Source organism: Ascaphus truei, chromosome 5, assembly GCF_040206685.1.
Source record: "Ascaphus truei isolate aAscTru1 chromosome 5, aAscTru1.hap1, whole genome shotgun sequence".
In the NCBI taxonomy this organism is placed as follows: domain Eukaryota; kingdom Metazoa; phylum Chordata; class Amphibia; order Anura; family Ascaphidae; genus Ascaphus; species Ascaphus truei.
This window is the reverse complement of record NC_134487.1, coordinates 4846459-4858497: the sequence shown is the minus strand read 5'-3', so window position 1 is coordinate 4858497 and position 12039 is coordinate 4846459. Positions and strand designations below refer to the sequence as shown.

The 12039-nt window shown below is 50.2% G+C and overlaps 1 protein-coding gene across 1 annotated transcript in view; it reads right to left on the bottom strand.

Annotated features, from left to right (window-relative positions):
* The window catches only part of IRF5 (interferon regulatory factor 5), a 179252-nt gene that overhangs the window by 99751 nt on the left and 67462 nt on the right, over positions 1-12039 (bottom strand). Inside the window, exon 2 of the mRNA XM_075599255.1 lies at positions 6394-6638. Coding sequence (XP_075455370.1) covers positions 6394-6567 — 174 coding nt within the window. The 5' untranslated portion in view covers positions 6568-6638. The remainder of the gene's footprint in view (positions 1-6393; positions 6639-12039) is intronic.

Here is a 12039-nt window from a genome sequence, read left to right as displayed (position 1 = left end):
CACGCCTCCGCTGCTGCGGGTGTTATACCTCCCAGGCACGCCTCCGCTGCTGCGGGTGTTATACCTTCCAGGCACGCCTCCACTGCTGTGGGTGTTATAACTTCCAGGCACGCCTCCGCTGCTGCGGGTGTTATACCTTCCAGGCACGCCTCCACTGCTGCGGGTGTGTGGTGTTATACCTTCCAGGCACGCCTCCGCTGCTGCGGGTGTTATACCTCCCAGGCACGCCTCCCCGCTGCGGGTGTGTGGTGTTATACCTCCCAGGCACGCCTCCACTGCTGCGGGTGTTATACCTGCCAGGCACGCCTCCGCTGCTGCGGGTGTTATACCTTCCAGGCACGCCTCCGCTGCTGCGGGTGTTATACCTTCCAGGCACGCCTCCGCTGCTGCGGGTGTTATACCTTCCAGGCACGCCTCCGCTGCTGCGGGTGTTATACCTTCCGGGCACGCCTCCGCTGCTGCGGGTGTTATACCTTCCAGGCACGCCTCCGCTGCTGCGGGTGTTATACCTTCCAGGCACGCCTCCGCTGCTGCGGGTGTTATACCTTCCAGGCACGCCTCCGCTGCTGCGGGTGTTATACCTTCCAGGCACGCCTCCGCTGCTGCGGGTGTGTGGTGTTATACCTTCCAGGCACGCCTCCGCTGCTGCGGGTGTTATACCTTCCAGGCACGCCTCCGCTGCTGCGTGTGTTATACATTCCAGGCACGCCTCCGCTGCTGCGGGTGTTATACCTTCCAGGCACGCCTCCGCTGCTGCGGGTGTTATACCTTCCAGGCACGCCTCCGCTGCTGCGGGTGTTATACCTTCCAGGCACGCCTCCGCTGCTGCGGGTGTGTTGTGTTATACCTTCCAGGCACGCCTCCACTGCTGCGGGTGTTATACCTTCCAGGCACGCCTCCGCTGCTGCGGGTGTTATACCTTCCAGGCACGCCTCCGCTGCTGCGGGTGTTATACCTCCCAGGCACGCCTCCGCTGCTGCGGGTGTTATACCTTCCAGGCACGCCTCCGCTGCTGCGGGTGTTATACCTTCCAGGCACGCCTCCGCTGCTGCGGGTGTTATACCTTCCAGGCACGCCTCCGCTGCTGCGGGTGTGTGGTGTTATACCTTCCAGGCACGCCTCCGCTGCTGCGGGTGTGTGGTGTTATACCTTCCAGGCACGCCTCCGCTGCTGCGGGTGTGTGGTGTTATACCTTCCAGGCACGCCTCCGCTGCTGCGGGTGTTATACCTTCCAGGCACGCCTCCGCTGCTGCGGGTGTTATACCTTCCAGGCACGCCTCCGCTGCTGCGGGTGTTATACCTCCCAGGCACGCCTCCACTGCTGTGGGTGTTATACCTTCCAGGCACGCCTCCGCTGCTGCAGGTGTTATACCTTCCAGGCACGCCTCCGCTGCTGCGGGTGTTATACCTTCCAGGCACGCCTCCGCTGCTGCGGGTGTTATACCTTCCAGGCACGCCTCCGCTGCTGCGGGTGTGTGGTGTTATACCTTCCAGGCACGCTTCCGCTGCTGCGGGTGTTATACCTCCCAGGCTCGCCTCCGCTGCTGCGGGTGTTATACCTCCCAGGCACGCCTCCGCTGCTGCGGGTGTTATACCTTCCAGGCACGCCTTCGCTGCTGCGGGTGTTATACCTTCCAGGCACGCCTCTGCTGCTGCGGGTGTTATACCTCCCAGGCACGCCTCCGCTGCTGCGGGTGTTATACCTCCCAGTCACGCCTCCGCTGCTGCGGGTGTTATACCTTCCAGGCACGCCTCCGCTGCTGCGGGTGTTATACCTTCCAGGCACGCCTCCGCTGCTGCGGGTGTTATACCTTCCAGGCTCGCCTCCGCTGCTGCGGGTGTTATACCTTCCAGGCACGCCTCCGCTGCTGCGGGTGTTATACCTTCCAGGCACGCCTCCACTGCTGTGGGTGTTATAACTTCCAGGCACGCCTCCGCTGCTGCGGGTGTTATACCTTCCAGGCACGCCTCCACTGCTGCGGGTGTGTGGTGTTATACCTTCCAGGCACGCCTCCGCTGCTGCGGGTGTTATACCTCCCAGGCACGCCTCCCCGCTGCGGGTGTGTGGTGTTATACCTCCCAGGCACGCCTCCACTGCTGCGGGTGTTATACCTGCCAGGCACGCCTCCGCTGCTGCGGGTGTTATACCTTCCAGGCACGCCTCCGCTGCTGCGGGTGTTATACCTTCCAGGCACGCCTCCGCTGCTGCGGGTGTTATACCTTCCAGGCACGCCTCCGCTGCTGCGGGTGTTATACCTTCCGGGCACGCCTCCGCTGCTGCGGGTGTTATACCTTCCAGGCACGCCTCCGCTGCTGCGGGTGTTATACCTTCCAGGCACGCCTCCGCTGCTGCGGGTGTTATACCTTCCAGGCACGCCTCCGCTGCTGCGGGTGTTATACCTTCCAGGCACGCCTCCGCTGCTGCGGGTGTGTGGTGTTATACCTTCCAGGCACGCCTCCGCTGCTGCGGGTGTTATACCTTCCAGGCACGCCTCCGCTGCTGCGTGTGTTATACATTCCAGGCACGCCTCCGCTGCTGCGGGTGTTATACCTTCCAGGCACGCCTCCGCTGCTGCGGGTGTTATACCTTCCAGGCACGCCTCCGCTGCTGCGGGTGTTATACCTTCCAGGCACGCCTCCGCTGCTGCGGGTGTGTTGTGTTATACCTTCCAGGCACGCCTCCACTGCTGCGGGTGTTATACCTTCCAGGCACGCCTCCGCTGCTGCGGGTGTTATACCTTCCAGGCACGCCTCCGCTGCTGCGGGTGTTATACCTCCCAGGCACGCCTCCGCTGCTGCGGGTGTTATACCTTCCAGGCACGCCTCCGCTGCTGCAGGTGTTATACCTTCCAGGCACGCCTCCGCTGCTGCGGGTGTTATACCTTCCAGGCACGCCTCCGCTGCTGCGGGTGTGTGGTGTTATACCTTCCAGGCACGCCTCCGCTGCTGCGGGTGTTATACCTTCCAGGCACGCCTCCGCTGCTGCGGGTGTGTGGTGTTATACCTTCCAGGCACGCCTCCGCTGCTGCGGGTGTTATACCTTCCAGGCACGCCTCCGCTGCTGCGGGTGTTATACCTTCCAGGCACGCCTCCGCTGCTGCGGGTGTTATACCTCCCAGGCACGCCTCCACTGCTGTGGGTGTTATACCTTCCAGGCACGCCTCCGCTGCTGCAGGTGTTATACCTTCCAGGCACGCCTCCGCTGCTGCGGGTGTTATACCTTCCAGGCACGCCTCCGCTGCTGCGGGTGTTATACCTTCCAGGCACGCCTCCGCTGCTGCGGGTGTGTGGTGTTATACCTTCCAGGCACGCTTCCGCTGCTGCGGGTGTTATACCTCCCAGGCTCGCCTCCGCTGCTGCGGGTGTGTGGTGTTATACCTTCCAGGCACGCCTTCGCTGCTGCGGGTGTTATACCTTCCAGGCACGCCTCTGCTGCTGCGGGTGTTATACCTCCCAGGCACGCCTCCGCTGCTGCGGGTGTTATACCTCCCAGTCACGCCTCCGCTGCTGCGGGTGTTATACCTTCCAGGCACGCCTCCGCTGCTGCGGGTGTTATACCTTCCAGGCACGCCTCCGCTGCTGCGGGTGTTATACCTTCCAGGCACGCCTCCGCTGCTGCGGGTGTTATACCTTCCAGGCACGCCTCCGCTGCTGCGGGTGTGGGGTGTTATACCTTCCCACCTCAGTGCCGGGGTCTTGTCTTGTTTGAGGGCAGCCCGAGCGTTACCGAGTCCTTTGTACTGCCCGTGGGATGAAGTGTTTTGAAAGCTCCTTGTACTGTCCCCAAATATATTTGTATATAGTTATCATATCCCCTCCTAGACGCCTCTTTTCTAATGTAAATAACTCTAATTTAACTAGCGTCTCCTCGTAAGTTAGAATGTCCATCCCCTTTATTAATTTGGTGTCTCTTCTCTGCACTCTCTCTAGTTCCAAAATATATATCTTTCCTAAGGATTGGTGCCCAAAATTGTACTCCATATTCAAGGTGTGGTCTTACTAATGCTTTGTAAAGGGGCATAATTATGTTTACTTCCCTTCCATCCATTGCCCGTTTGATGCAAGATAAGATCTTGTTTGCCTTTGCAGCTACTGCATGACATTGGGCACTATTGCTAAGCCTGCTGTCTACAAGCACTCCTAAATCCTTCTCCATCAAGGATTCCCCCAATATATCTCCATTTAATTTGTAAGTCGCCTTTTTATTCTTGCATCCCAAATGCATAACCTTACATTTATCTGTATTAAACCTCATTTGCCATTTACCTGCCCACGTTTCCAGTCTCTCCAAGTCCTTCTGAAGAGAAATTACATCCTGCTCTGATTCTATTACCTTACACAATTTAGTATCATCAGCAAAGATGGAGACTTTGCTCTCGATCCCAACCTCAAGGTCATTAATAAACAAGTTAAAAAGCAGGGGTCCCAGTACCGATCCCTGAGGTACTCCACTCACGACTTTAGCCCAACCTGAAAAAGTTCCATTTATGACAACCCTCTGTTGTCTGTCCTTCAACCAGTTTTCAATCCAGGTGCAAATATTTTTATCTTTTATCTTTATTTTGTACACCAACCTCTTGTGTGAAACCGTATCAAAAGCCTTTGCCAAATCTAAGTAGACCACATCAACTGCATTACCCTGGTCTAAATTCCTACTTACCTCCTCAAAGAAACAAATAAGGTTAGTTTGGCAAGATCTATCCTTCATAAATCCATGCTGACTATTACTAATAATTTTGTTTTCCATTAGGTATTCCTGAATATTATCCCGTATTAAACCTTCAAGTAGTTTCCCTACTATTGAAGTCAGGCTTACAGGTCTGTAATTTCCCGGTTGTGATCTAGCTCCCTTTTTAAATATAGGCACCACATCTGCTTTACGCCAATCTTGTGGTACTGAGCCTGTGGAAATGGAGTAATTGAATATTAAATATAATGGTTTGGCTATTACTGAGCTTAACTCCTTGAGATCTCTTGGATGTATGACATCGGGGCCAGGTGCCTTATTTACTTAAATTTTATCAAGTCGCTTATGAACTTCTTCCTCAGTTAACCAATTGTTCATTAATATGGAGGTTGTGGCTTCCTCCTGTGGCGCTACTATTGAACTTGATTCTTCCCTGGTAAACACAGAGGCAAAGAATTTGTTTAATACCCCAGCTTTTTCCTTATCTCCAATAATCTGCCTACCCATCTCACACTGAAAGGGTCCTATATTTTCTTTTCTCATTTTTTTGTTATTAAGGTACTTAAAGAACTTTTTAGGGTTGACCTTACTTTCTATTGCAATCCTTTTTTCATTATCCATTTTTGCTAATTTGATTGCCCTTTTGCAATTTTTGTTACATTCCTTATAATTCTGATACGATGTCTCCGTCTCTTTTGACTTAAAGAATCTAAACGCCTTCCTCTTCTTGTCCATTTCCTCCCCTACCTGTTTATTTAGCCACATTGGTTTTGACTTATTTCTTTTATACTTATTACCCAAGGGTATACACTGATAAGTGTGCTTTTCTATAATGTTTTAAAGACTGCCCATTTATCTTCTACATTTTTCCCTGTTGTATATTCATATGTTATAGGCGTATGTAAGAAATTCGACTGGTGACGATGTGCATGTGCGTGTATATATATAGGGAACCATGTTAAAAATGGTTTTTGAAGCAAAAAGTGGCACTGTGTGCCCATTTGCATGTCATTTCCCAGAATCCCTTGCTGCAGTGGAAGTGCTGTGTGCTGGGTGATAATGGGGAAAGGCGGGGTTGCAGACCTGCCTAAGACATGTGTGTGTGTGTGTGTGTGTGTGTGTGTGTGTGTGTGTATACACACACACACACACACACACACACACACACACACACACACACAGTGGTCGACAAATCACCAAAAAATCTACTTGCCGAACAAAAAAATCTACTCGCCACCTAGTACCACACGTGTGCTGCTTGGGCCAATAGGAGCTCGCCACGATGTTAAATCCACTCGCCCGGGGCGAGCAAATGTATAGGTTTGTCGAACACGCACACACTTTCTTTTAACAAATCAGGCACTCTCCGGAACAATAGGTATATGGTAGAAAAAAGGGGGAGTGAGGGGAAGGGGAGAAAGGTGGAGGGGGGAGGGAGAGAGGGGGAGAGAGGGGGAGGGAGTGAGGGGAAGGGGAGAAAGGTGGAGGGGGGAGAGAGGGGGGGGGAGAGAGGGGGAGGGAGAGAGGGGAAGGGGAGAAAGGTGGAGGGGGGAGGGAGAGAGGGGGAGGGAGAGAGGGGAAGGGAAGTTCCCCATCACTTGTAGTACCCCAGATTATGCGTATCTGCTTTAAATCGATGGTGGTAACATCTCCCACTTCAAAGACCAGAACCTTTAAAACTACCCTCCCCCCCTCCCCGTGCCCACCTTGAATATGGTGTTTTCATCATCCTGGACGGGTATGTGGCGGGTTGCGTGGCGCCAGGGGATGCGGAACAGCTTGCCATCCTGGTCCTCCCAGTGCAGTCCCGGGTACTGCCCGCTGTTCACCTGCGCCACCAGCCACGGCTTCAGCCGGATGCGTCGGGGATGTGGATTCATTGCCGCGTAGAGCAGGTCGTTAGAAAACCGCGGTCACCGTGTCAAGCAGCGTCCACGTCCCATACTCTGTCCTGGAAAACACACGAGGGCCAGGTTTACTAAACGGTGCTGCGCCACACCACACTTACCAGAGGAGCAAGGGTCTTCTGGAAAAGCCCGGCTTAATAGTTATGGGCCACAAGTGTTCATTTCTGAAAAACCACTTCAAGGGCCAGTCAAACATTGTACTGTACAAAATGCACTTCAAGCGTGAGGGGGGGGGGGGGGGGGGCCCTCATGCGTTCTTTCTCCTGTGGCCGCCACGACCTACACACTGGTTCCTGTCACTGTGCAATGAACCCAACTGTTATTTCAGCCTGTTGCCTTAGAAACCCATCTCCTGTCCCCGAGATAATGGTACATTCCTAGCTCCCCATCACTTGGTACAGCCCGGCCTTGTTTCCCGGTGTCAGCCTGTTGCCATAGAAACGATTCTCCTGTCCCCGAGATAATGGTATATTCCTAGCTCCCCATCACTTGGTACAGCCCGGCCTTGTTTCCCAGTGTCAGCCTGTTGCCATAGAAACGATTCTCCTGTCCCCGAGATAATGGTATATTCCTGGCTCCCCATCACTTGGTACAGCCCGGCCTTGTTTCCCAGTGTCAGCCTGTTGCCTTAGAAACGAGTCTCCTGTCCCCGAGATAATGGTATATTCCTAGCTCCCCATCACTTGGTACAGCCCGGCCTTGTTTCCCAGTGTCAGCCTGTTGCCATAGAAACGATTCTCCTGTCCCCGAGATAATGGTATATTCCTAGCTCCCCATCACTTGGTACAGCCCGGCCTTGTTTCCCAGTGTCAGCCTGTTGCCTTAGAAACGATTCTCCTGTCCCCGAGATAATGGTATATTCCTGGCTCCCCATCACTTGGTACAGCCCGGCCTTGTTTCCCAGTGTCAGCCTGTTGCCTTAGAAACGATTCTCCTGTCCCCGAGATAATGGTATATTCCTGGCTCCCCATCACTTGGTACAGCCCGGCCTTGTTTCCCGGTGTCAGCCTGTTGCCATAGAAACCCATCTCCTGTCCCCGAGATAATGGTACATTCCTGGCTCCCCATCACTTGGTACAGCCCGGCCTTGTTTCCCAGGCTGCTGCTTCAGTCCTTCTCCGTGTGCAGCCGTCGGCCCCAAACTGCTCTCCCTGTGCCCGCTTTGCTTTTTCACCTCCCCAAATGTATGCACCCCCAAATGTATGCACCCCCAAAGCTTCGTTTCATTTCTGTTTGTGTTTATAGAATGACTGAGCCACTACTGGAGCCATCTGTGCTGAAGTAGGGATAGCCGGAAAACCTGTCCTGTTGGCGGCCCTTGAGGACTGGAGTTGGGCAGGCCTGGCTTATAATAAAGTTTATAAGACCTCTTGAGTCTCTGTTTGGATGGAGATGGAGCCACGTTTCCCCGTCACATCTCACGGAGCCACGTTTCCCCGTCACATCTCACGGAGCCACGTTTCCCCGTCACATCTCACGGAGCCGCAGGGAGCCCCGGGCAGAACAGTCTGACACGCGCGGCCTTATTTCCCGCTCAGCGTTACAATGTATCTCTACATAATGTGAGGATTAAACGCATGGGGTGTGAGGGTATATATACATAATGTGAGGATTAAACGCATGGGGGTGTGAGGGTATATATACATAATGTGAGGATTAAACGCATGGGGGTGTGAGGGTATATATACATAATGTGAGGATTAAACGCATGGGGGTGTGAGGGTATATCTACATAATGTGAGGATTAAACGCATGGGGTGTGAGGGTATATATACATAATGTGAGGATTAAACGCATGCGGGTGTGAGGGTATATCTACATAATGTGAGGATTAAACGCATGCGGGTGTGAGGGTATATATACATAATGTGAGGATTAAACGCATGGGGGTGTGAGGGTATATATACATAATGTGAGGATTAAACGCATGGGGTGTGAGGGTATATATACATAATGTGAGGATTAAACGCATGGGGTGTGAGGGTATATCTACATAATGTGAGGATTAAACGCATGGGGTGTGAGGGTATATCTACATAATGTGAGGATTAAACGCATGCGGGTGTGAGGGTATATATACATAATGTGAGGATTAAACGCATGGGGGTGTGAGGGTATATCTACATAATGTGAGGATTAAACGCATGGGGGTGTGAGGGTATATATACATAATGTGAGGATTAAACGCATGGGGGTGTGAGGGTATATCTACATAATGTGAGGATTAAACGCATGGGGGTGTGAGGGTATATATACATAATGTGAGGATTAAACGCATGGGGGTGTGAGGGTATATATACATAATGTGAGGATTAAACGCATGGGGTGTGAGGGTATATATACATAATGTGAGGATTAAACGCATGGGGTGTGAGGGTATATATACATAATGTGAGGATTAAACGCATGGGGTGTGAGGGTATATCTACATAATGTGAGGATTAAACGCATGGGGGTGTGAGGGTATATCTACATAATGTGAGGATTAAACGCATGCGGGTGTGAGGGTATATCTACATAATGTGAGGATTAAACACATGCGGGTGTGAGGGTATATATACATAATGTGAGGATTAAACGCATGGGGGTGTGAGGGTATATATACATAATGTGAGGATTAAACGCATGGGGTGTGAGGGTATATATACATAATGTGAGGATTAAACGCATGGGGTGTGAGGGTATATATACATAATGTGAGGATTAAACGCATGGGGTGTGAGGGTATATCTACATAATGTGAGGATTAAACGCATGCGGGTGTGAGGGTATATATACATAATGTGAGGATTAAACGCATGGGGGTGTGAGGGTATATCTACATAATGTGAGGATTAAACGCATGGGGGTGTGAGGGTATATCTACATAATGTGAGGATTAAACGCATGCGGGTGTGAGGGTATATCTACATAATGTGAGGATTAAACACATGCGGGTGTGAGGGTATATATACATAATGTGAGGATTAAACGCATGGGGTGTGAGGGTATATATACATAATGTGAGGATTAAACGCATGGGGTGTGAGGGTATATCTACATAATGTGAGGATTAAACGCATGGGGGTGTGAGGGTATATCTACATAATGTGAGGATTAAACGCATGGGGTGTGAGGGTATATCTACATAATGTGAGGATTAAACGCATGGGGGTGTGAGGGTATATATACATAATGTGAGGATTAAACGCATGCGGGTGTGAGGGTATATATACATAATGTGAGGATTAAACGCATGCGGGTGTGAGGGTATATCTACATAATGTGAGGATTAAACGCATGCGGGTGTGAGGGTATATCTACATAATGTGAGGATTAAACGCATGGGGGTGTGAGGGTATATCTACATAATGTGAGGATTAAACGCATGGGGTGTGAGGGTATATCTACATAATGTGAGGATTAAACGCATGGGGTGTGAGGGTATATCTACATAATGTGAGGATTAAACGCATGGGGGTGTGAGAGTATATCTACATAATGTGAGGATTAAACGCATGCGGGTGTGAGGGTATATCTACATAATGTGAGGATTAAACGCATGGGGGTGTGAGGGTATATATACATAATGTGAGGATTAAACGCATGCGGGTGTGAGGGTATATATACATAATGTGAGGATTAAACGCATGGGGGTGTGAGGGTATATATACATAATGTGAGGATTAAACGCATGGGGGTGTGAGGGTATATCTACATAATGTGAGGATTAAACGCATGCGGGTGTGAGGGTATATCTACATAATGTGAGGATTAAACGCATGGGGTGTGAGGGTATATCTACATAATGTGAGGATTAAACGCATGGGGTGTGAGGGTATATCTACATAATGTGAGGATTAAACGCATGGGGTGTGAGGGTATATATACATAATGTGAGGATTAAACGCATGGGGGTGTGAGGGTATATCTACATAATGTGAGGATTAAACGCATGGGGGTGTGAGGGTATATATACATAATGTGAGGATTAAACGCATGGGGTGTGAGGGTATATATACATAATGTGAGGATTAAACACATGGGGGTGTGAGAGTATATCTACATAATGTGAGGATTAAACACATGGGGTGTGAGAGTATATCTACATAATGTGAGGATTAAACGCATGGGGGTGTGAGGGTATATATACATAATGTGAGGATTAAACGCATGCGGGTGTGAGGGTATATCTACATAATGTGAGGATTAAACGCATGGGGTGTGAGGGTATATCTACATAATGTGAGGATTAAACGCATGGGGTGTGAGGGTATATCTACATAATGTGAGGATTAAACGCATGGGGTGTGAGGGTATATCTACATAATGTGAGGATTAAACGCATGGGGTGTGAGGGTATATCTACATAATGTGAGGATTAAACGCATGCGGGTGTGAGGGTATATATACATAATGTGAGGATTAAACGCATGGGGGTGTGAGGTTATATCTACATAATGTGAGGATTAAGCGCATGCGGGTGTGAGGTTATATCTACATAATGTGAGGATTAAACGCATGGGGGTGTGAGGGTATATATACATAATGTGAGGATTAAACGCATGGGGGTGTGAGGGTATATATACATAATGTGAGGATTAAACGCATGGGGGTGTGAGGGTATATATACATAATGTGAGGATTAAACGCATGGGGGTGTGAGGGTATATCTACATAATGTGAGGATTAAACGCATGCGGGTGTGAGGGTATATATACATAATGTGAGGATTAAACGCATGGGGTGTGAGGGTATATCTACATAATGTGAGGATTAAACGCATGGGGGTGTGAGGGTATATCTACATAATGTGAGGATTAAACGCATGGGGGTGTGAGGGTATATATACATAATGTGAGGATTAAACGCATGGGGGTGTGAGGGTATATCTACATAATGTGAGGATTAAACGCATGGGGGTGTGAGGGTATATATACATAATGTCAGGATTAAACGCATGGGGTGTGAGGGTATATATACATAATGTGAGGATTAAACGCATGGGGGTGTGAGGGTATATCTACATAATGTGAGGATTAAACGCATGGGGGTGTGAGGGTATATATACATAATGTGAGGATTAAACGCATGGGGTGTGAGGGTATATCTACATAATGTGAGGATTAAACGCATGGGGGTGTGAGGGTATATATACATAATGTGAGGATTAAACGCATGGGGTGTGAGGGTATATCTACATAATGTGAGGATTAAACGCATGGGGGTGTGAGGGTATATCTACATAATGTGAGGATTAAACGCATGGGGTGTGAGGGTATATATACATAATGTGAGGATTAAACGCATGGGGGTGTGAGGGTATATCTACATAATGTGAGGATTAAACGCATGGGGGTGTGAGAGTATATCTACATAATGTGAGGATTAAACACATGGGGTGTGAGAGTATATCTACATAATGTGAGGATTAAACACATGGGGTGTGAGGGTATATCTACATAA